General features: G+C 34.9%; 1 protein-coding gene across 6 annotated transcripts in view; it reads left to right on the forward strand.

Moving 5' to 3' along the window:
* The window catches only part of ANKS1B (ankyrin repeat and sterile alpha motif domain containing 1B), a 950573-nt gene that overhangs the window by 345626 nt on the left and 579187 nt on the right, over nt 1-25760 (forward strand). For all 6 annotated transcript variants that reach the window (XM_045553160.1, XM_045553161.1, XM_045553163.1 and 3 more), the window contains exon 11: nt 19884-20020. In XM_045553160.1, the coding sequence (XP_045409116.1) occupies nt 19884-20020 (137 nt within the window). The remainder of the gene's footprint in view (nt 1-19883; nt 20021-25760) is intronic.

Genomic DNA, 25760 nt, shown 5'->3' on the forward strand with positions numbered 1-25760 from the left:
TAATTCTAATGCCAAAATTTTGAAATTAAAAGAATTCAGACTGGACTAGAACAAATGTTTATCTATGCTAAGCAAGTGGGTAATGTCAACATGGTTTCTGTGGGTATGTTTAACTCATTTAAGAGAGCAAACTATTTTCGAGCCCCTTGGAAGTATTCTTTTACATACAAATTACTGGCCTTACTGATAAGACCATTTTTATCACACAAGTAATTAATTATTTGGCATTTGTTCTGTGCTTGGTGCTGTCTTAGCCATTTATCAAAGCAGCTATCTACATGGTGAATTTGTAACCCGGTGCTAGTTTATGGAGGGGCAAAGAGAGAATATTGGAACAGCAGTACCTGAACTAAAATCCTGGTAAATTAACCGTGTCCTCCATCCATGTAGACAGTTTACTAATTTGAAAATGTAATCATCTCAATTAGCTCAAATTGGTGGAAGTTTGTTATATTTGGAAAAAGAAAATTCTAAGCAAAGAATATTATACTCTTTCTCCAATCAAATCAATTTTACTTGCACTGTGTGTGAATAACGTGAATAGCAGACTAATGGGATTTCTAAAAATACAATGAACTCTTGTTAAATTGATGTTGTGGGCATTGAGGTTTTTTATGATGTGCATCACATCTGTTGGGGAATTTCTCCTGTAATGTCAGAGAATGTATAATAATGAGGTAAACATTCATTAATTCACAAATTCATGCTCATCAAATTCAAGTGGACTTCCCACACTCCTTCACATTCCATTCTCGCTTTCTGTGACTCTCTGCAAACCTCAGATACTTTTCCTACCTTGTCTTTCACTCTCAGCAGATGGCCTCGTATATTTTAATTCATAAAGAAAAGAGAAGCTATCAGATGGAACTTTGTTAACATTCTCCACTAAGTGTATAAACACAACTGTCTTTTATCCATCTTCTTGCTCCTGCCTCCTGTTAAAATAGAGGGATTTTCCTCCTCCTGTCCAAGATTGGCTCCATCCTCTGCGTTCCAGAACTCTGCCTTCTCAGGCATTTCACCCCTGCATTCCTTCTTTCTCTCTCCTGTATTTTTCATTGTCCTATTCTACTGGATCATGCACATAAACCTTTAAATCTGCTGAAGTCCTTCTCATTTGAAAGACAATAACAACAACTAACAATAAAAGCAGTAACTAAACAACAAGTAAAAAGTTTCTTGACTCCACTTGATGACTCAGGTACTGTTCTCTCTTTATCCCCAAACTCTCAGTGTGTCCATTTTCTTTCTTCCTTGTCACTTCTCAGCCCACCTTAGTCAGGTTTCCATTCCCCACTACTCTGTTGAAATATGCTTTCTAAAGATACTGATGACCTTGATGTCATAAAATCCCAAAGGACATTTTTTAGTCCTCATTTTTGCTTAACATCTCAGCACAGGTTGGTGACACCTCCATCTGGACACCCTTTCTTCCCTTTGCCTTCAAAGGCAGATTTTCATCTTGTTATGCTGCCCCCTCTCTATATTGACAGCTGACATTTTTCTGCATAGCTCTAAAAATTGGGACTACCTTAAGGCTCAGAAAAATTCTTACCTATTCTTTTTACTTTTTTCTCTTCCCAAGTTATCTTGATTATATATGGCTTCTGTTATAATCAACATGCTGAAGACTCCTGAATATTTCTCTCTAGTCCAGGCCATTTCTCTTAACTCCAAGTCCATCCATCCATCCTCCCTCCATCCTCCATCCATCATCCATCCATCACCCATCCATCCATCTATCCTTCTATCATCCATCCATCCATCCATCTATCCACTGTCTATTCAATGTCTCCACCTACATGTCCCAAAGGTACCTTGACTCTAACATATCCAGAGCTAAACTCTCGTGTCTTCCCCCTCTGTTCTTCATGCCAGGTTCCTTATCTCAGCAAATGACTTAATTGTTCATCTGACTACAGCACCCTGAGTGTTGTCACCCCCATGTTCAGTCTGTCATCAGGCTTGTGGTTTTTAACTGAAATGAGTAGTAGGATGAGCGTAATTCTATAATTTGCTCTCTATCCCTCAAAGTTATCTGACTCTCTGAATCTTTGTCATCACCAGTCATTCTTCTGTATTACTTTAATAACCTCCTGTTGATGTATTTGCCTTTCTTGAATTTATTGTTCACATTGCAGCCAAAGTAATCTTTAAAATCACAACTATGATTGCATCACTCCCCTGAAATTTCTGCAATGACCCTTCATCTATTAAAGATGCAGGTTTTTAACTACTATTTTTGCTTATACTTAATAATGTTTTAATGTAGATTATCTTCTTTCGTATGTGGTTGAAACCTTGATAAGAGATATTTCAATGCTCCTAAAAGAGGCAGTATCATTATAGCTATGGGAATTCACAGTGGTGTAATTTCAGTCCATTCTAATGATTAAGCTGTTGCTTCATGGAATCACTCTTAGTAATTTTGTTCTGTTTAGCAGCTGCTACACACAGCATTAAATTGGAAATAGTTTTATACTGAAAACATAATCTTACAGAAATCTTATATAATGCTTCTTGTTCTGTATTTAACACCTTTGTCCCCCTCCCTACATTGCCTAGATGCATCTGAATGCATCTACTGCAGGCTCACTAATTGATTTTATATTCTTTTCCATAGATACTATACTATTCATGTAATATTTATTATACTAAGACTATCAGTTCTCTTTTAGGTACTCCTGCACCCTAAGTAACATTAAAAAATTAACTGACACATAACTACAGTTACACTATACATTTAAAAAGTAACAATTTTATATTAATTATATGTTATTCTAGATTTTATAGTACATTGCATTTTTTATATTTACATTAGAATACCCAAATAAGACACTTATAATAGATTGTTTTCCATTGTTTTTTCAGAGGCAATTTATAAAAACATGGAAAAGATAAAAATAGCTTATTTTTAGGTATTACTTTGTGGTATTAACAGACGAGGCTTTAATAGTTTAGAAAAACAGAGAATTAAAAGTAATTTCATCATTTAATATCAGTCAATAATTAATACACAAAATATCTCCAGATCTATCATTTCATCACATTTATCATCATATGTCATCTTGCAGTTGAGGAAACTACAGTAGAATAGATGAACAGTTTGTTGAAAGAGATGGGAATTCAAAAGCAAATCTGACATTGAGAAATCACTGTGTAACTCTCACTGTATTATTCATAGCTCTTCCCCAGTGCTCACTTTTACGGTTCAGACTGTCCCTTTTCATAATATCATTCGTTCATTCACCCATCTATTCATTCATTCATTCATTTGTTCCACAAGCATTTATTGGGGATTTACTATTTTCCAGGTCCCATAGGTGTGTAAGACACAAAGAAAAAGAAGAAATATTAAACATAACATAACAGGAGAATTTTATCTACAATACATTGCAAAATAAAAGCTTAAAGCATTCTAGATACTGAGAGTCGAGAAGGCTCAAGTAGACCATTATTACATCCAGAGCTGTGTGTTTTACTATCAAACTTGGCCACACTCATTCTCCGTGGGAGATCCTCTTCTATTGGTACACAGAACCCAAAGAAAAACTGCAGGTACCATTTAATCCCATAGGTTTTTCTATGCTTTTAATTTCCATAGAACCATCCAATTTGTTACCAAATAATCACCTAGTATCTTCTGTGTCTTTCATCTGTGCACAGAGGAAATTTAAAGAGAATAATAGAATGCTAAAATCTGTGCCATAAACATGTCAAGAGTAGTGAACCAGCTGACCTTTCTGTTCCTTTTGAAAGTAAGCTGACATGAAGTCACAGGCATCTATGAGGAGCTGGAATCAGCATTTCAACTGAAGCATACTTTAGTTACTCCAACCAAATGTGTAAAAGAGTGATTTGCCTAAATTCTGAGACATAGAGTCTTTCTGAAACTATGAGCTCATTTTAAATATGTTTTAACTAATGGTTTCCCTTAGGAAATCCCGTTGGATTGGTATTTTTTAATTTTTTGCATAGCTACTAATATAATGCTTATTTTTCTTCTAGTAGCTTTTTAAAAAATTTCTCACATTCTCATAAAATTGAATACATTATTTTAGTAATTTTGTTCAGTGTATAGAAAGTTAAAAGGATAAAAAGTGCTTTTTCCATATCATACTTATCCGTACATATCAGAGCAACTAATGTTAACATTCTAGTATATTTCATTTGCTTTTTTTTTTTTTTGCTGTGCATAGTTTTTATATAAATGTGAACATTTGGTGTATATACATTTGTACTGTATTCATTTTTAAATTAATTTAAACATTTTTCTTATTATAGAAGATAACATGCTCTGTCAACTTGGCAAGATCTGTCAAATTTTTGTTAAAGCAGCTCTTCCCCTATTTCCTCCCACCCAATGCATCAAAACAATAATGAAGGATAAAATAGAAAATAGAAAGTTATAAACTCTAGTTGTGCTGAAAAACAATGTATCTCATGCTCAACTGGATCAGAAACACAAAATAGAAAGTGGGACCTAAATGGCAGTCCAGCTGGTGACTTGGCTAAGTGGGCAGAGCAGTAGAGACATTGCATCCTAAAAGGTAATGGGGTCTCAAAGAGCTTCCTTGAGCTTAGAGCCAGAAGTCAGGCCCACTGCTGAGAATAAGCGATAGGGCACATTAAATTTCCAGACAATAAAAACAAGGAAGATAGAGGTTGTGTTCAGTAAGGTACACTAGAGAACTAGAGAATCTAAGATACTTAATGACTTTTGATATTTTTAAAAACATTTTTGGTAAAAATTTGAGAGAAACCACTAAAAACTAGGCACATAATTTATATCTTCCAAACCAGTAACGGGAAATAAAAAAATAAAGGAATATTTATTAGTTAAAATATCGCTAGTTCTGGAAGAAAGAAGTGAAGCAAAGAATAAGCATGGCAAAGTAAAAACACAGACTGGAAAATAACTAATGAAAGACAAAGGTGATCATGTTGCCTGCAATTTTTAAAAATCTTACTATATGCCTTTTATAGGAGTCAAACCTAAACCAAAGTGACGTAGAAAGGAAAAAAGGAGTTTAAATAAAAAAGATTAAACAGTACCAACCTAAAGAAAGGTATTGAAGTGACAGCATTAGTCAAAACATAACTGGAGGCTAAACACATTAAAAGAGATAAAGAGATATACCATAATATATACCCTTTTATGTATAGATATTTATATAGAGATATTTATATCTATATATTTGTTGGACAATGGCTGTTCATTGTTTAACAAAACTTTACATATAATCAAATGGAGAATAATAAGAGATATATTCAACAAATACACAGTAAATTTGGTGAGAAATGGCTCTCAACCATCAAAAAAGAATCGGTGAAAATTATTTGCCTGAAATCAGAATTACATGTCCAAAAGAACATTTTAAAACAATTTTTATCAGGATTTGAGCCTGTAATTTTGGCCAGCTATAAAATGGATTGGATTTTTGCACAAAAGGCAAACTATTTTTAGGTGAGATCTAGTAAAAGAAATTTTTTTAGTAGTGAAAATTTTGCTAGAAAATTATGAAGAAAAAACTAGTAAAGATATTTTACCAAAAGTGAAAGTTCTTCAATTAAGCCACCAAACAATTTCTCATAGAATACAAGGATCTTCCTAATACTGTTAAATGTTAATTGATTCCATTTTTTTAAATTGCAGGTATTTTTCATTAGCTATAGGTAAGTCATGAGATATGAGGCACTGCCTAATTTATGCTTTGGGTACACTCTGTCTCAAAGAATTTTCAAATTTGCAAAAAATAGAGTTATAAATTTATAACCTAAATAATTGAATTCATGAAATAGATTTTTACCTGATTTTAAAATATTTTACATCAGTGAAATAAGAATTTCAACTAGATGTAAAAAAATTAGTTTCTATCACAACATGTGGTATTCCTGCTGTGTTAGTTCAAAAATCCAGATTTTTTTTTTTTTTTTTTTTACTTTTAAAGCAAAAGACTAATATGTCCCTTATTTCTTCTGCAGGGTGTATTCTGTTGTTAAGACTTTCCACTATCATTTGAAATTCCCTAAATGACTCTCTTGTTTCCAGAAGTTCTGTTTTTTTTTCTATCTCTTTAGTGAATTTTTATTCATGTCCTAAATTTATTTATTTATTTAGTTAGTTAGTTTCTTTGTGTTGGTTTTCAACTTTTTCATTGATCCCATTGAGTTTGCTTGCAATCTATATTTTGAATTCCGTATCTCACAGCTCAGAAAGTTCCTTTTGGTTGGATTCTATTACTGGGGAGCTAGTGTGATACTTTGGATTGTCAAAAGAGCCTGTTTTTTCGTATTGCCACAGTTTTTATGCTGGTTCCTTCTCATCTGGGACTTCTTCCCTCAGCTCAAAACAGAGAGCTTTGCAGTTCACCTGTTATCCTCTGTCAGAAAATGTGCTGCTCAATGTAGAGAGGAGAGGTACACTGCCTTTGGTCTCATGCAGGTGTGTACTTACTATGATGTTGCTGGCAATTTGAGTCAGTTCTCTGGGGGCACAAAAGTGCCCAGATTCCCAGCTGCCACCCTGACACACCTGAAGCAGATGTGGTGGAAGCAGCTAAACCTGCTGTGTGCAGGGCTACCAGACTGGCTGGGGGTTCTGGTTGAAATGCTCCAGCAGGGTGGGTGCGGGGGTGCCAGGGACTTACCTCCAGGGAGTGTAGGCTACTCCCAGAAGAGACAGCTTGGGCTGATGACTGCCAGCCCCTCCCTCCCTCAGCAGAGGTGGTAGCTTTTGTCCTCGGGGCACACAAAAGCACTTGCTTCAGCTTTTTAAAGGGAAAGGAGTGAGCCACAAGCTCCGTGGAAGCATGGGTGTAATAGGTGCTCTGTCAGAGGCAGGACAGCCACTCCCAAGTGCCCTGGCTTAATCTGCTTTTTTTATTATCTTGTCTGATCGGTGTTGGGAGCTTCTGCAACCGGCTTTTCCCAGCCAGGGGTCCGGCATCACACAGAGGAGGGCAGAACTGAAAGAGCCACATAGAAAAGGAGCCAGAGCCCTGATGTTTGGCACTGGGAGCCACCTTGATTCTAGACTTCCTGTTATGTGGAATAATCAGTGTCCTCATTGCTTCAGCTGGCTAAAGGGGAGTTTTATGTTACCTGCAGCTCAGTTAACTGATCGATTAATGTGGAAACATCCAGCTTCCTATCAAAAATCAGAAGTCAAGATAGAAAAAAGGGAAATAGGGTAGGGACATAAAACAGAGCTCGGATAAGACTAACTCAAACTATTATCATAATACATATGCTTGCATTTGTATAAGAAAATGATGTATGATACACATACACACAGATGAATTCACATAACTTTCCTCTTTTTTTCCCTGTGAATTCCTGGAAGAACCCACAACAAACTGGGAGCCTGGTGTGGAATCTTATGACAGAATCAGGCTCATTTATCATTGTATACCGCATTATGCTGTTTGAATATTTAGCTTTGGCAATATTTTGTTTTCACATTAATTAAAACCAGAAGATTGTCTGCTATCCATACCTCCTATACAAAGGCTTGAGCAGTTGAGCCAAAAGCTTTATACATTGATTTGTACTTTTCTTGTACCTTTTTATGTGTATTGTTGTTGTGAGTGGTGGTGGTAGTTTTTGGTCCAGTTTTCTATCAGCATATTTTTTTCATCACATGAGTGATTTGTGAGGGCATATCAAACATTTGATAGCATTAATTGTACCAGTTGTATGGTTTTTCTTTTACTGATTAGTACCTAATTATTTAAAAAAAATGTAAAAGGGGCCACTGAGAGCCATTGGATTGGGTTAAATCCAGAATGGATTCACCAGGAAGCTGACTTTGAGATGGAGGGTAGCATCCAGGAGACTTGCCGAGTGCTCTTGAAGGCAACACTTATTGAAGGGAAGAAGAAAGGGCATCAGGAGAGGTTGGGCTATGATGTAATCTCAGTGTATCCATCCAAAGCCTTCCCAGGGAACTCTGGAGCTGGGGGAACCCTCCAAAGTCATGTCAAGTTGGTGATAGGACACGACCTTTGTGTCCATTGGTTCTCTGCAGCTGAGCCAATTCCAAAAGAAAGTTGACACCTGAAGACTATCTGCCAGCAACGCTTCAAACAGCAAGGGGATCAAATCTTTCAGATCAGAAGTTGAATCTAGGTGGCACATTAAAGTGTCAACTGCAAATAGGAATAGGGTTTTGCTCAGTGTGTGGGGTGAAAGAACAAGAGTGACTGTAATTATTGGCAAGAGAGTTATTCAGTGATGAACCATTGTGTTTAAACTGAATAAGTAAACACATGAATACAGAAAGGAGTTGATGGGTTGGATGAAATTAGATGGATGAAAGGATTAGAGGTCTCAGGGAAATTGAACAATAGATGTAGTGTAAATGAGGGAAGAATGAGTTTTTAGAGATTAGTTGTCTATATTAAGTAGTCACTATTCCTATTGAAGTACATGGGTTAGCCCTAGACATGGAATATGAATAGAGTTAAGGCAAAGATCACATGAGTAGAAATCAAAACATTTCTGGGCTTAAGTGATTGATTAAACATCAACAAAGAAACTAAAGGTTTGCAAGAGATGGTAGACTTAGATTAGAAAGCAAGATTGGGAGACATGTGCTAATGCTTTGATAAATTTAAGAGTAAGCAAAAGTTCATAAATGATAGATATGAGTTATTAAAGGCTATAGCAGAGTCCGATGGTATTAGACTTATTTTTACTTGGATGTGGAAGACTATTACTAGAATTTAACTCTGTAATATGGAAGAACGAATGTCATTTCACCTCCAACTACTATAATACTTTTGTCTGGGATTTAAACAAGTTTTTTTCTAACTTCCCTTGGTGAGGAGTCAGTGCCTACTTAGTCGGGGTTCTAGCCTGGCAGGCTAGTGCTGGAGTGTGGCTGGTCAGGTTAGGAGTTTACATCATTTTGGAATGAGCAGAAAGATACAGAAGATGAATACAAAAGACCACTGAGAGTAAAAGCAGAGAAAAGAATTTGTTGTCAAGATCAAAGGGAAAAAAGCATAAAACCCAAAATGGGACTCAAAACAAATAGAACCTAGAGAACAAAAATGTGGGTAAAAATTGAAGCAAATTCAATTGCTCTGCTGTGGTAGCACAAAAGCAGCCACAGACAATATTGAACAAATGCATTAGCAAATTGAACAAATTCAATGCAATTCAACAAATGCATTAGCAAATCAGGAGATTCCATGAATCGCCAATGTAGTGCAAGACATTTTAATTCTTTTATTTTCTCCACTTGCTTACAGCCTTGGGAGGAACCCAACTCCTCTGGCCTCCCTTTTTCATTTTCTTTACTGTGCATTTCTCTAGGATTCTAATTAAATCTTGCTAGTTAAGGCCAAGGAATTTTCATTCTTGGCCCTGTAGGGGAGAAGGAAGATAAAATTCTACTATCAATGACTCCCACATCTCCCCTAAATCCTTGAGAGTCTTCAGAGTAGAGTCCATAAGACAAACAAACTTTTCTCCTACTAATTTGCTCACCAATTGCAGCATAATTCTGATGAATTATTTTACTATTAATAAAAACCCTTTTCCTGCCATAGGTTGAAGATGGGGAAGACACAAGAAGAATAATCGGATGAGGGGAGAGAGTGCACTCTCCCACCAGTCTGTTCATTGGGCTGCTTTTCATAGTTGAGTTAAGACCTTGGATTTTTTGATGTCCTTTTAGCTCTAGAGTTGTTGAATCTTTAGAAGAACTTTTCTGGTGTAGGTAAGACCAAAGTGTTTGCAGACTGGAGTTGATCAAACACTGAATATCAACTTGAAGTTGCTGGTCAGTCATTCCACCCTTTAGCAGGCAAATGTGGCCTCTTCCAAGGAGAAAATTTTAAGGTGACTGTAGCATTGTAATCCTTTCTTTTTATAGATGAGAGTAGGATTTGATCATAGCCTCAAGGAAAGCGATTTTTGAAAAGCAATGTGGCTGACTTTTTTTTCTAAATAGAATTCAATCTTTACAAAGCCAATTTTGTTTTCTCTTCTTTTTATACACCTTTCCATCTTTCGTCTTAATATTTTATCTTGCCAACATCATTTCCATTCACTTCTCCACATATCCTGTGCTTCAGCCAGGCTGAGCTATCTATGGTTCCACAAAGGCATAATGCTCTTTCATGCTTCTGCATGAATATTCTGTTTTCTTTGCTTGGAATGTTTCTCCCTCCTTGAGTTCTTGATGGTGCTCATTTCTCAAGGCTATGATGACATTTTTTAAATTTACTTTTTTTTTCTATCCATAACTTAACTCCGTACTCTGGTCCCCTTATTCAGTTAGTGGCTCATTCTTCTTGCTCCCATAGTGCTTGATATGTAGCATAAATAACACAATTTTATATTCATATTTGCCCTTCTATATTTTCCATTAAGTAATCACCTCCTTCAAAACAAGGCTGAAAGTCTATTCACTATTGTAGCCCAAACATCTAACATGTTGGCTGTGTTATAAATGTGAGTCAAACATCCACCATATTAGGCATCTATTGCTGCTTGTGGCAAACATTTATTATCTCACTGGGTCAGGAATCCAGGAGGCACTTAACTAGATGCCTCTGGCTGAGAGTCTCTTGCGAAGTTACAGTCAAGCTATTGGCCAGAACTGCAGTCATTTCGAGGCTTGTCTGGGGCTGTAAGATTCGCTTCCAAGTTGATTCACCTGGTTGTTGACAAGTTTCAGTTTCCGGTGGGCTGATGAACTGAGGACCTCAGTTTCCCCATGACGCCACTTGGCCTTTCCATAAGGATGTTCACAAAGTGCTTACTTGCTTTCCTCAGTGCAAAGGATCTGAGAGAGGGAGAGCGTGAGAGGATACACACAAGACAGAAGCCACAGTCTTTTTTTTTTTATTTTTTTGAGGCAGAGTCTCACTCTGTCACCCTGGCTAGAGTGCCGTGGCGTCAGCCTAGCTCACAGCAACCTCAAACTCCTGGGCCCGAGCAATCCTCCTGCCTCAGCCTCCCGAGTAGCTGGGACTACAGGCATGCGCCACCATGGCCTGCTAATTTTTATAACCTATTCCTGGAAGTGACATCTCATCTCTTCTGTATTTATTTTTTAGAAGCTATTCAACAAATTCAACTCACATTCTAGGGGAGAGAATTTCACAAATATTTGAATAGTATGAGTTGGGGATCAATTGGGACCATCTTAGAGGCTGCCTACCCCACATTTTATCTGTTAAGTGGCTGGTTGATCAAGACTCTTGAATATTTAACGCTGTTGTTGGTGATAGTAATGGAGGTTCAAGTGTTTCAGTTTTCAGTATATTTAAGAGAATTGCTAATTTTTAAGAAAACTTCACTAAGAGAAAGTAAAATGTGTTACCTATTTGGAATATTAAATAATTCTCTAAAACAACCATTAAATTTAACTTGCTTAAGTGGTACATAGTGATTACTTTCTCACTGAAAATAAGGAAACAGTATGCTTGGGTTATTTTACTTATGATTTTTATACTACCTCTCTCAGAAATAGTGGTCGTGTGCCATCACTAAAACAATGTTAGTTTAAAATCAAACGATTCAATTGGTCTTATTTATTTTATTTAGCCATCCAATGAGCACCTATTGAACACTTGTGGTGTATAAGACACTGCCCTTGTGTTAGATATACTGTTATATTTTTTGTATAAGTGATAAATAAATTTCTACTTGCATAATGAAAATCTTAGTTTTTAATTAAATAGTGAGAAGAATGCTCATATATAATATGAATATGGAAATGGAAATGTATATTATAACATTCTTCTAGGTTTCTACTTGAGAGGGAAAACATTTCCATGAGAAATATTTAAGACAGGGGTCCATAAGCTATGACCTATAAACTAAATCTGCTCTGCTTGTTTTTGTGGATAAAATTTCCTTGGAATACAGTGGAATCATTTGCTTGCAATGTTGTTTGTGGCTGCTTTCGTGCTGCCATAGCACAGTAGAGTAGTTACAACAAAGACCATGTAGCCTACAGAGCTTATAATATTTACCATCTGACCCTTTATAGGAAAATTTCGCCAACCCTTGACTTAAAACCAACAAATAAAAATTGTACTTTATGAATTGCTAGACTATGAATTATTAAGTACATGTACTTGATGATTACTTAGTGATGTACTCAAGACTTGCCATAATAAGGCCCTAAACTACCTAATTATATGTTATTATTATATGCATATATCTAATAATAATAGCAATATAGTTACTTTTATTGAGCTCTTACTATGTGCCAGGTAGTGTGTCAAGCACACACACACACACACACCCTCTCATTTATTCTCACAATACTATGAACAAAGCAGTGTTTCATAGATAGGGAAACTGAGGTTACATACACCAGGATTTCAGCTTGGGTTTGTCAGATTTCAAAGCCCAAATTCTTTGTATGTGGCCCCTCCATTTCTTAGTATTTCCTCCATAAATATTATATTCTATTCAAACTGAACTTTTCCTTGTTCCACAAATGTCCCTCTTTCCCATCTCTCTACCTTTTGTTTATTCTGCTTCCAATTCTTGGCATGCCGTTCCCAGCTATTTCTTCATGCCTAAATTTTACTCATCTGTCAGAGACCTTCTTAATTGCCACCTCTTTCCTGACATCTTTTCTGAATTTCCAGCCTGAAGTAATCTCAGTCCTGTTCTAGCTATACAGCTACACAGCATCTAGCATAGTCCCAGGTATACTTTAACTGTGTCATATATGCTGGTGAATCATGTTAAAATATTAGACTGTAATGTTGTACATGAATTATTTTATATTTATAGAATATTTTTCTAAAAGCTCAAGTAAACTACAGATGCTTTTTCTGTGATATTGTTAGTATAGACGAAACTGACAGTCATAATGAATAATACAATGTGTAGTAAGGGAATCTGACTAGACAATAAGTCTCTTCTTTCAATCTGAAATTGCAGGTATATTTAGAAATTTTCCCAAAGCATTTTTTATGAAGAGGATAAGGGAAATATGTCTTTGTAAAACTATAACCTAGCCTGAAAGAGATAATGAATAATGTAAGGTAGTATAAAATCAGATTCTCAGTGTAGTGGTATAGATCATGGATTCAGAAAATGGAGATTCTTGTAACCTTTTCTAAATAATTTAGTATTTGATTGTCCACTATTTTGTACTATGTATTAAAATACTTATAAGAAACAATTATGAAGCTTTTGGCTTATAGTCTGTATGGTGGGTACCCAGGACTTTTTTCTGGCTTTAATGCAAAAGCAGTTAAAAGGGACGGCCCTTGCAGTGAATCATTCCTGCCGGTGGTTAATTTTATAGACTTACCTGGTCAATGGAGTGCCCACATGTTTGGCTAAGCATTATTCTGGGTGTGTCTGTGAGCATGTTTCTGGATGAGATGAACATTTGAACATTTGAACAATAGACTGAGTAAAGCAAATTGTTCACCCAAATGTTGTGGACCTTATTCAATCAATTGAAGACCTGAATAGAACAGAAAGGCTGAGTAAGGGGGAACTTCTTCTGCCTGATGGCTTGAGCTGGAATATTGGGCTTTTCTGGCCTTTAGACTTGGGCTGAAATGTTGGCTCTTCTTGGGTCTTGAGCCTGCCAGCCTTTGGACTAGAACTTTCACCATCAGCTCTCCTAGTTCTCAGGCCTTTGGATTTGGGCTGGAACTACACATTGGCACTTCCAGGTCTCCAGCTTGCCAACTGCAAATCTTGGGACTTCTCAGCCTCTGTTTCTCTGGAGAACTTTGAATAATGTAATTCCTCAAGGGATCATCTTCTATTTCTGGAATTAAATTCTGCCTCTACCAATTTGTGTTTATAGCTAATAGATACTGGTCTCAAATCTCACGCAAGTACTCACAGCCATTACTCTAGATGTATTGCCTAGAAAGCATTATTATTTCTTTTCTTGCTCTAGCTCTGGGATTTCTTTCATTTTCAATATTTTATTTTAATTCTGTTGGTATTTGGTTTGATAGTGGAAAAGGAAACTCATATTTATTAAACCCTTGCCATTTGCCTGATAATTCACAAGTAAATTTTTCTTATTTTATCTGCACAAATAAACCATAGATGATTATTAATCATCCTGATTTTTATAGTTAAGAAAACTGACATCCAGAAATATTAAATAAATCACACAGGCAAGTTTCCACAGACTTCCACATTTGGCATTAGAATATAAGTTGTGATGCTTTTTAAAATTAGCATTTACTAAAAGACAAAGATTTATTTATATGTAATGTTGTATGTCTTATTCTAACAACAAGTTGAGTAATAAGCAGCACAGAATAGATGATGAGACAAACAATGGAATGGGACATCATGAGTGAGAACTAAAACCACAGAAACAAACCCATGAAGATTTCAGATATTGGAATTACTGGATAAAAAAACCAAAATCAACTGGACTTGTCGTTTTCAAATAAAAGTCAAGTTTGAAAATGTTGTCAGGGACTGAAAAATACCAACTAGTGACATAGTATATTTGAATAAGAACTAGATAGAAATTTTAGAACTGAAAAATATAATTGAAATTTAAAAAAACTGGTTTGACAGAAGACTAGACACAGCTGAAGAAAGAACCAATACACTGGAAAATTAATAGAAGAAACTATTCAGAATGCAACAGAGAGAGAGAGAGACAAAAGTACAAAAGAGAGAATAAATGATAAAAAAGAATAAATTTTCCCTAACATTATTTCATTGAAGTAGAAAAGTAAAGAATGGGGTAGAGGTAATATTTGAAGTGATATGGTGGAGAATGTATACTCCTCCTATCGTGTTTCCCATTTCTATTGATGGTAACTCAATCATTTCAGTTTCTCAGACCAAAACCTGAGATTCATCTTTGACATTTTTCTTTTTGTCACTATATCCAACGCATCAACAAATATTTAAATTTAATTATTTTTTTAAGTTGACAAAAATTATATATATTTATTGTGTATAGCATGATGTTTTGAAATATGTACACATTGTGGAATGGCTAAATTGAGCTAATTAACATATGTATTACCTCACATACATTTTTTTGTGAAGAGAACACTTAAAATCTACTATTTTAGCAATTTTCAAGAATACAATGTATTGTCATTAACTATAGTCATCATGTTGTACAATAGATCTCTTGAACTTATTTTTCCTATCTAAGTGAAATTCTGTGTCCTTTGACTAATATCTCCCCAGTCCCTAGTAATCACTATTCTACTCTTTGCTTCTATGAGTTCAACTTTGTTTAGATTCCACAAAAAAGTGAGATAATGTAAATTTGTCTTTCTGTGCCTAGTTTATTCCGCTTAACGTAAGTCCTCCAGGTTTATCTATGTTGTTGCCCATGACATGACAAGATTTCCTTCTTTGTTAAGGTTGAAATGTATTCCATTATCCATGTGTATATATATGTGTGTGTGTGTGTGTGTGTGTGTGTGTGTGTGTGTGTGTGTGTATTGAAGTAGACTAAAAATTTCCTGATGGAACCAGGATAGCCAAAGCACTCTTGAGCAAAAAGAACAAAGCTAGGAGCATTACACTATCTGACTTTTATTCATTCTTCTGTTGATGGACAATTAGATTAATTCCATATCTTGGCTACTGTGAATAATGCTGCAGTGAACATGGGAGTGCAGATATCTCTTTTACATACTGACTTCATTTCCTTTGAATATATATCCAGTAGTGGAATTGCTAGATCATATACTAGTTCTACTTTCAGTGTTTAAGGAACCTCTATACTATTTTCCAAAATGACTGTACCAGTTTACATTCCCACCAACAGTGTGTAAAGGTTCCCTTTTCTCCACATCCTCTCCAACACTTATCTTTCTTCTTTTTGATAATAGCTATTCTATCAGGTGTAAAACGATATTTCCTTGTGATTTTAATTTGCATTCCCCTAATAATTAGTGATGTTGAGCATTTTTTCATACACCTGTTGGCCATCTGTACATCTTCTACTGAGAAATGTCTATTCAGATCTTTTGCTCATTTTTTAAGCAGGTTATTTGTTTTCTTACTGTTGAGTTGTGTGAGTTCCTTATATATTTTTGATATTAATCCCTTATCAGATGCATGATTTACAAATATTTTCTCCCATTTTGTAGCTTGTCTCTTCATGCTATTGATTGTTTCCTTTGCTGTGAAGAAGCTTTTTAGTTTGATATAATCCCATTTGTCTAATTTTGCTCTTTTTGCCTATGCTTTTTGGGGTCATATCCAAAGAATTATTGTCCAGACCAGTGTCATGGAGTCTTTTCCCTATATTTTCTTCTAATAGTTTTATTCTTTCAGGTTTTATCTTTAAGTTTTAACTCATTTTGAATTGATATTTTTAGATGGTATGAGATGATAGTCTAGCTTCATTCTTCTGCGTTCAGCTATCCAGTTCTTCCAATACCATTTATTGAAGAGACTGTCCTTTCCCCGTTGTGTGTTCTTGGCACTTTTGTCATAAATCAATTAACTATAAATGTGTGAATTTATTTATGATATTTCTGTTCTGATCCATTGGTCTATGTGTCTGTTTTTATGCTGGCACCATGCTGTTTTGATTGCTATAGCTTTGTAGTATATTTTGAAACCAAATAGTGTAATGCTTCCAGCTTTGTTCCTTTTGCTTAAGATTGCTTTGGCTATTAGGAGTCCATCAATACATGTCCAGAATCCAGTCACTTATCACCAATGCAAATGCTAACACTATGGTCTGTAACTTTATCACTAGTCTTAACTGACCTTCCTGCTTCTAGATATCATGCCATATAGTACACACAAACATATTCTAAAGATGTTTTTATGGTTGAAATTTTCTTTATTATTATTTTTTTATTGTGTCCATGTTCTACTTTTTAAATTTCTGTGGAGTTTGTTCAACTGTATTTATTTATTTTTATTTTATTTTAAATTTATTTTTATTTTTAATAAATATAGGTACATAATAATTGTATATCTTTATAGGGTATATATGATGTTTTGACACAGGCATACTATGTGAATTAATCAAATCAGGGCAATTAGGGTATCCAACACCTCATGCATTTATCATTTCTTTATGTTAGGAACATTCCAGTTCTACTCTTTTAGTTATGTTAACGTATACCCTAGCTTATTGTTGATTATAGTCACATTGTTGTGCTGTCAAGTATTGTTCAATCTCTCTAACTATCTAACTCTATTTTTGCATCCATTAACCATCCCCACTTTATCCCCCTACTCCCTGCTACCTTTCACAATCTCTGGTAACCTTCATTCTACTTCAACTCTATTGGAGCTTGAGAGCAGAGCCTGAGGACTATTGCCACAGTGGGGATAGGAATCAACTCTATTTAGAAGTAGAAACCGTTCCTACTCCCACTATGACCATAGTCTTCAGTCTCTGCTCCCATACTCTAATCACTTTCACATACTTATGACATGCCAACCAGCAGAAGGGCACTATGGCATGAATCCAAAATTTGAATCCTTCTCTGCCAGTTACTGGCAATATAACTTTGGGATCAGCTTCTCTGTAGAATGGGGATGGTGAGGGTAGAACCCATTTCATAGGATGATTTGAGGATTAAATGAGATTCTGTAAGTAAAAGAATTTATCATGCTGCTTACACATAATAAATGCTCAATAAATGTTAGCTATTATTATCATTATCACTCCCTGACAGTCTTCAAAATTTCTCATTGCCTACAGAATTAAGTACAAACTTATGTACTAATACTAATTAAACTTCCTTTTACTCGCCCATACGTATCTCCAGTTTTTTTCTAACATAAAATAACAGCTTCAGCTGTGCTCTTCCTACCTTCATGCCCTTTTGTTTTAAGTTTTGTCTCAGCTTTCTTACCTGAAAACTGAAGGCTTTCACATCCATCTTCCCTCCAAGTCATGGTCTGATTGTTGCTCCCCACCTGGGCTTTTTCATCAAACTTCACTTGTCTGCTATCAATTCTCAAGTTATATTGCATTATAATTTGTTTGCCTGTCTGATGATACGCTTGAGTGTATACTTCTTAGGGGAAGGGTTCTTTTAAATTTTTTTTGTAGAATTTATTTTTAGAATATTTTTAGGTTAACAGCAAAATTGAGCAGAAATTAGAGAGTTCACATATACTCCCCACCCCCAGTCCATCCTCATACCCCATACCCAGTATCAACATCCCGCACCAAAGTGGTACATTTGTCACAACTGATGAACCTACACTGACACAGTATTACCCAAAATGTATAGTTTACATTAGGGTTCACTCTTGGTGTTGTATAATACATTCTATGGGTTGGACAAATCTATAATGACACATATCCACCATTATAGTATCCTACAGAATAGATTCATTTCCCTGAAAATCCTCTCTGCTTCACCTATTCATCCCTCCCTTCCCCCAGTCCCTGCCAGGAGATTCTTCTTAATTTATCTTTAGAACATAACATAATACCTGACACATAGTTGCCCCCCAAATAAATGTTTTTAGATGTATGGTTGATTGAAGAAGAAAGGGACAGATTGGAGAGATCAGAGCATCTTGTCATTGTCTTGCCGACTGATGTTTTATCCATTTCAACACTTACTCATACTTTTATATCCTACTCAGAAGACCACCACATCTCTTTTGAGATGCCAATTCAAATCCCATCGTATCTATTAAACCTTAGTCAAGTGTGTGCTCAGGACACTTTTAAGACTTATTTTATGAATGATCCATTTTAATTCAATGTGTCACATTTGAATTTTTTTGTTTCACGAGCCTGTGTGTGGATCCCCCAGTGAGACTGAAGTATATTTTTATGTGATGGGTAGAGTTTTAAGATAATTCATCCCTTTTCATTTTATGAGCAAAAGATGCCTTGATAAATTATTATATTTCACTCGGGATTGTAGATAGTGGTCTGGAACAGAGAAACTTACTGGTTTATAAAGAATTCACAGTCTCAGTCTCTTTTGCATCAGTTTAGCTAATTGAATAGGACAGAAAATTATTGGGAACTAATTTAAAACATAACAGAGAAGTAAATTTTTTGCAGATTTGAGCTTGCAACTGTTTTCATCAAAAGCTGTAGAAGATTGCCAAATTGTCGTTAAAATAATATGACTTTTCTATGTGCTAGCAGAAGTTATTTATAGAACATTTTTCACCCTTTCCCAAGTATTTTAAAAGTTCTAAAACTGTATCTTTGATGTTATTTTGTTTTAATATAAATTTAAGAACAAAATGTTATATATGTTTTTGATTTTCAAGTCTTCTTTATCCTCTCCCCCTCCTCAAATACTGAACATAAGGGAAGATTAATTTAGAATTTAAAATTTCATTCATTTGGTTTTGATCATATAGGATGATATGCTTATCTGGGAATGATAATTTTGTGTTTGTCTACATTATAAAACCATTTTGAGCAAATGTCAGTTTTTCATTAAGGATCATTCACTGGGATGCTTTTTCATAGTTGAGGGATTTCTGGGGAAAGTGATTTGAGAAGGCTTGAATTTGGATTTTATGAATCAGGGAGACATGAAACTCCTACTTTAATAAGGGTTAATACTCATTTGAGAGATTATGGGGAAAGCTTTAGCCCATTCGTGTCACAAAAACATATTCTCCTTAGTTAAGATGAGGTGTTAGTCATTCATATAGTAGTGACAGTCTTAGGAGCAATGCCGTATGATCTATCATTATGAATTGAGTAATAATGCTCTTTCATCTCAGAAAAATACTCCAGGGGGTGACATTTAAAAGACAACAAAATATTTGATAAACATTATTTTTGAAATGTATCACTGAGAATATTCCTTATTATGATCTTGTAATCGATACCAGTTTTAAGTTGAAATCTCAAGTTTGTGTTCAGAAAAGCAATTTCAAGTCTTGAAAGGTAAACTGAGTGATTAGGTTCATGGCAGTTCTATTTTTATTCACAGACAATGCCTCTGAGGTAGCAATTACTGCTCCAGGAACTAGTAACCATAGAAACAGCTCAACAGGCCCAACACCTGACTGCTCACCTCCGTCCCCCGACACTGCCCTCAAAAATATTGTAAAAGTTATTCGACCCCAGGTAAGTGCCCAGAATGACATCATCTGCACTATAGTGTATTTTGGTTTTGAATCAGTGCATGACTATCATTTGTGTTGCAATGCCTGGACTATTTTATGGTATGTCAATGGACTTTTAAATTAAAAGAAGAGACCCAGAAGAGAATATTTGCTTCCTTTGAAGTTGTTGATAACCACGGAAATCTGTATTAAGTTTTGGAAAAATGAATTTTATGTATTACATGAAGAAATGAGTGGTGCTTAGAAAAATAGCTATTTCATATCATTTTCTTCTCAACAACACCTTAATAATTACAGTCCAATTATTGAGCTATTACATGTGTTCTGGTGTTTCCTGCTCCTTTTGTCTTTGTTCCTCTAGCTGTGCTGCATTATTTGTGATCATTTCTCTATCCTCCGTCCCCAGTGGTTTCTATGTATTTTCTTTAAGTTCTCTATTCCTTACGGTTTCTAACTAATGTTGTCTGTTTGGTATCGCACCTCTCATCACTCCTTGTTTCCCTCCAGTGTTCACATTCCTCTGGCTAAGCCAGTCTCTACCCTTTGTTCTTTTTTTCCATCCCTGTCACTTGTCTGTGTAGATTTCTTTCTCTTCTCCCTTCTCTTTTGGTTGGATTTCCCAGTAGGCGGTTTGCAGGCAAGCTTTAGAAATATCATTGGGACAAGCTGTTCTGTGATATTTCATTGAAAATAGCACTTATAAAGCTGTTTGCCTTATATTTTTGCCAACAGATGGACCCAGAACATGGAATTGGTGGTGTTCTCAACCTGGCTTATTCTGAATGGGCCTTATAAAATCCAAAACAGGGGGACTTTGAATCCAATTAATGCCATTCATCATCTACTTAGATATATAGTATGAACAAATCCTGTGAGCCTATTTGTAGGGCAAATGTGTCATTTAAGACTGATTTGGTCTCAATGAGCAATGATCTGTTTAATATCTTACCTTCTTTAATATAACTAATTTTAGATTATTTTTATTATATTCTTCATCCTCATCAATAAAATAGCACTTTAACTTCACGTATCCACTATAGTTTATAGAACACTTTCATATAAATCATTTCATTTGACTTCATCGATTTCAATGGAATCTGTATTTCAGTGTCATGAATAAGGATATCGGCCCTGCAACGGGACTAAATTATGCAACTGATTTGAATTCCTTTCCATCACTTTAGTGTAATAGTTGTTTCCTCCAATCCTATTTAGAGGCTAGAAAAATTCTCATGAAGTTGTACAACTTAACACATCTTTATGAATATGAAATTTATAGGTTCAGGGTCGTTTAGGCACAGGTAACATTTTACACAGTGCCAGAATATATGGAGAAGGAAAATGTTTTCAGAAATTCCCTCTTCTTTTTCAGGTAAATTTGATCTTGTCTATTTGCTTCAAGAAATAAACCCCACTAAACCCAGCTCTAGATACAGTCATTGTGATTGGTTCTCTCATTATACGAAGGTGTTTCTGGTGCTTCTGTGTGTCTATTACATTTTCAGCATTTTTAACTATTTAGGGAAGACATTGTCCTATATATGTTAATAAAATTCATTACTAAATATAATTATTTTTATACCAATGTAAATTCTCTAATGTAAATGCACTAGGTTATTCAATGAATGAAAAATAAATTTCTTTCTATATATCTATAATGTGATCAACTCTAAAAGATATTATTTCATAAATCCTTCTCTACATATTTATATTAGTTTGGTTTAGCTTTTCTTATTTTGGTAAACTTTGAAGAAAACTAGAGATACTATTAAAGCCAGAAATTTCATCTTGAAACTATTCCTTGGTGCTGTCATTATTTAAATGTTTATCTTTGTAACTGGCTCCACCTTTCTTTCTCAGATGTTATAATGATGATTTAGAGGGGAAAATAAAGAAGAGGGAAAGTTAAGTAACTCACGAGGATGATGGTATTTAAATTAGAACCAATGCAGCCTGTAAATATATATGTAATATTAATAGGACAATAACAGATATATATATGTATATGTGTGTATATATATATGAATATATATACATAAATTGGGAAAGAATATAAACTAGATTGGGCTACTCTTCCTCCTGCCTTAGAGAATTCGGTGCATTACTTATTTCTCCATGTGAGACTCCCCAGGCTCCTCATTCACTGTAGAGAGGAAAGAATGGAAAATTCATGTGGAAGTATTTATGAGGGAGTATTCGGGTAGGACATGTGGTTTCAGGAAACGGTATGGAGACTAGTGGGTGTACAAGGAGGACAGATGGATTAATAGGAAACTCCTGGTGTGTTCTGACAAGTCATAGGTGTGTCAGGAATAGAAAACTGTTGAGAGCTGCTGTTCCGAAGAAAAGATAATTATTGGTTAGCATATAGAAGAGCCTATATTTTGATCACAGGTTTAATCCTCCAAAGTGTTTGCTAATTCTGGCTTTCTATCTGGAAATGCAAGAAATATGAAGTTAGATTGAGTTATGCATATTCAAGTACTTTTTTCATTTACTAATTTGAAATTAATAACATGGTTGAAATGATAATTTCACTTTTAAAACTGGTGTTGAGCCTTGAAAATTAAAAAGGCAACCCTTATACATGAATTTACATTTCTTTGCCTAGGCATTAGTTAATGTGTTCAGTCTTTTATTGTGGGAAGAATGACACTGAATAGGTGAGATAAAGACAGAATTTTCATGTTATTTACTGAAAGTAGATATTGCTTACGTAGAGTATGTTAGGTTATGTTACCTCTGCTTCCTGCATACTTTTTATCTAGCTTATTTTCTGGCAATTCTGCCTAAAGAGTATCCATTGTAACCAAGGAGTCCTTGCTTTCAATATGAGGTAGGGCTGCTTACACATTGCATGTGTTTCTACTTAGTGTGTTAATTACTTGGAAGCTGCAGGCTTACCAGTGCTTTGTTGAATTTGTTTTTATTCAGCATATTTATTAACTCAGTAAGTCACATCTGTTAGTTTTGCATCCTGTGTTTGATCTTTTCACCTTTGCTTCTTTGGATTCTTTCATGTTCTAAAATCATTCAGATTGTGAAACAATCTATTTTTAATTTATAGTGACTGAAATATTTATATGTTACTGGTTCCTCTTTGTTTCTTTTCAGTATATTAACCCATAAGGCTGAGTTTCTCTGCTTAGATAAACCCACAAGGCTGAATTTATTTACTTATAATTGAAAATCAAATTATTTTTATACTTCAAAAAATACTTGGAAAAATTATCTTTGAAAAAAAATATTAGGCAGGTCTATTGACATACCAATTTTCATCTTTTTACCAAATAATTATGTTACTTTTGTTGGCTTTTTGGTTTTTTAATGCTTCCTGATGAAGCATCTTTTTTCCCCAATTGAAGAATCAAATACACAGATCTTATGTATACAGTTTGATGAACTCTGACAATTATATATGTAGGTGTAACCTCACCCATAGCAAGATATAGAGCATTGTCGTCACCCCAGAAAGTTTCCTTATGCTCCCTTCTGATCAGTTGCCCTCATTCCTGCCTCAGGGACAAATACTTTCTGATTTTTATCATCATATATGAGTATTACCTATCCTTGAACTTTATGTAAATGGAATCATACAGTGAGTATATTTGTGTGTGTGTCAGTGTTTAGTTTCTTTTGCTCAATGTAGTGTTTTTGAAATTCATCCATGTTGTTCCTTCTTTGATGAGCTGCATTCCGTTGGATTAATGTACTACGATTTCTTCATCCATTCTCCTGTTCATTGATGCTCGTGTTTTTTCCTATTGTTTACCATTATGAGTGAATATGTTGCAAATACATGTATACAAGTCACTAGTCTCGAACTCCAAGGCTCATGCGTCTTCCCACCTCGGCCTCCTGAGTAGCTGGGACCATAGGCATGTGCCACCCTGCCCAACTCAAGTCTTTTTATAGACATATGTTTTCATATAGAAACATAAAAGTGGAATTGGTAGGTCATAGGGCAGATGAAGAGCTAATTTTATAAAATACTTCCCAACAGTTTTCCAAAGTAGTTGTTCCATTTTATAATCGCCAATAGCAATGGTGTGAGGTAGGGGGTCAATATTTGTTCTTTGCTACATGGAAAAAGACTTTCCTCATTGAGTTGAATTAATACTTTAGTATTATATATTAATTTCATTTTTCAATTGTTTATTGTTGGTATATAGAGATGCAATTGAGTTTTATATTACCTGTTTAATTTTATTTAAAAGATGAGTTTTTGCTGTCAAAAATAATTTTCATAAGATTTTTTTGTGTCATCTGAGAATAATGATAGTTTTACTTTTTTTCTAATCTTTATGACTTTTTTTTTTCTTTTTCTTATTGCTGTGGCTGTAGTGAAATGATTCAATGAAGTGGTAAAATGAAAAATCCTTACTCTGTTTCCTGTCTTTGGGGAAAGCAGCCAGTGTTTCAACATTAACTATAATATTGGCTATTAGTTTATTGTATGTACCCTTGGCTTTGTTAATGTGGTGAATTGTATTGTTACATTTTGCATGGTAATATGAATAATACTTGGTTATGATGTTTTATACTTTTTATATAATACTGGGTGCAAGAGACACTTTGGATAAAGCATTAGTGGTGGATAGCTGGGTTTGGTTTAAGGGAGTCAAAGATGACTAATGATTTGAGCCTGGTTGACTGGGATTTTGGAATAATATTAATAGAGATAGGAAAGACTCAAAAGATGTTCATTTTGATGAGGGAGAAGATGGCATGATAAATTTGGTTTTGTAAACTTATTGAGTGTGAGGCATGATATGCAAATAGAAAATATTGGTATGGAGTTCTAGAGAGAGACATAAAGATTTTATTCTCATTTATAAAAATGGTGAAGGGAGACAGTACCAAAAACAGAATGCTGAGAAATGTTTAAAGCAGTATAATTAACATTTTTGAACACCTAATGTTCATGATTCTTTTTGGAATACTCTTTTTAGAATGAATATTATCTTACTTTTATAGATGAAGAAATTGAGAACCAGGGAATTTAAGTAACTTCTTCACATGTACTTTAGAAAGAAGACCTTAGCAAAGGAGAGAGACAAGAATCATTGAGAAATATAAAAGAAAAGACCTTAAAGAATGCAATTTCCTTCAATTAGAGAAAGTAGACACTTAATACACAAAGAGTTGAAGAGTAGGAAAAGAACAATACACTGATTGTAAATTAATCGTTTGATTAATTTGGTAAAATGAAAGAAGCATATTAAAGGATGAGCAGAGTTGAGAAAAGTTTTTGTGTTATTTCAGGGTGCAGGAAATTAAACTTGGTTGCAGAGAATGGGAAAAGTGGAGACTAAAAGTTGATTGGTGAGACATGAGTGATGGGGACTGAAAAGTTAAATATTATAATAGGAGGTGTATATAAATCTAATTAGTTCCAAACTTAAAACAAACTGACATAACAGTTGACAAAACACTGGATTCTCAGTCTGTGTTCTTGGTGGTGGTTTTAGCAGGATGTGTTTTTCCACTCTTTTCCCTGTTAATGACACAAATCAAGTCTAAAACAACAGAAGAGGGCTTTTGAGAAGCGACCCAAGGTGGAAATAGAAAAAGAGGCTATTTTAGCACAACACCACAGATAAGTTATCCAAACAGGTGCTTAATAATAAACATACTTTTAGTATAATGAATACAGGTGGATCCTAAGACAAAAATCAGTCTAGGAAATTTGAAATTCTAGGCTATGATCTGGATGCTTGTGTTTTCCCAGAAGTTATATG

Source organism: Lemur catta, chromosome 6, assembly GCF_020740605.2.
Source record: "Lemur catta isolate mLemCat1 chromosome 6, mLemCat1.pri, whole genome shotgun sequence".
In the NCBI taxonomy this organism is placed as follows: Eukaryota; Metazoa; Chordata; class Mammalia; order Primates; family Lemuridae; genus Lemur; species Lemur catta.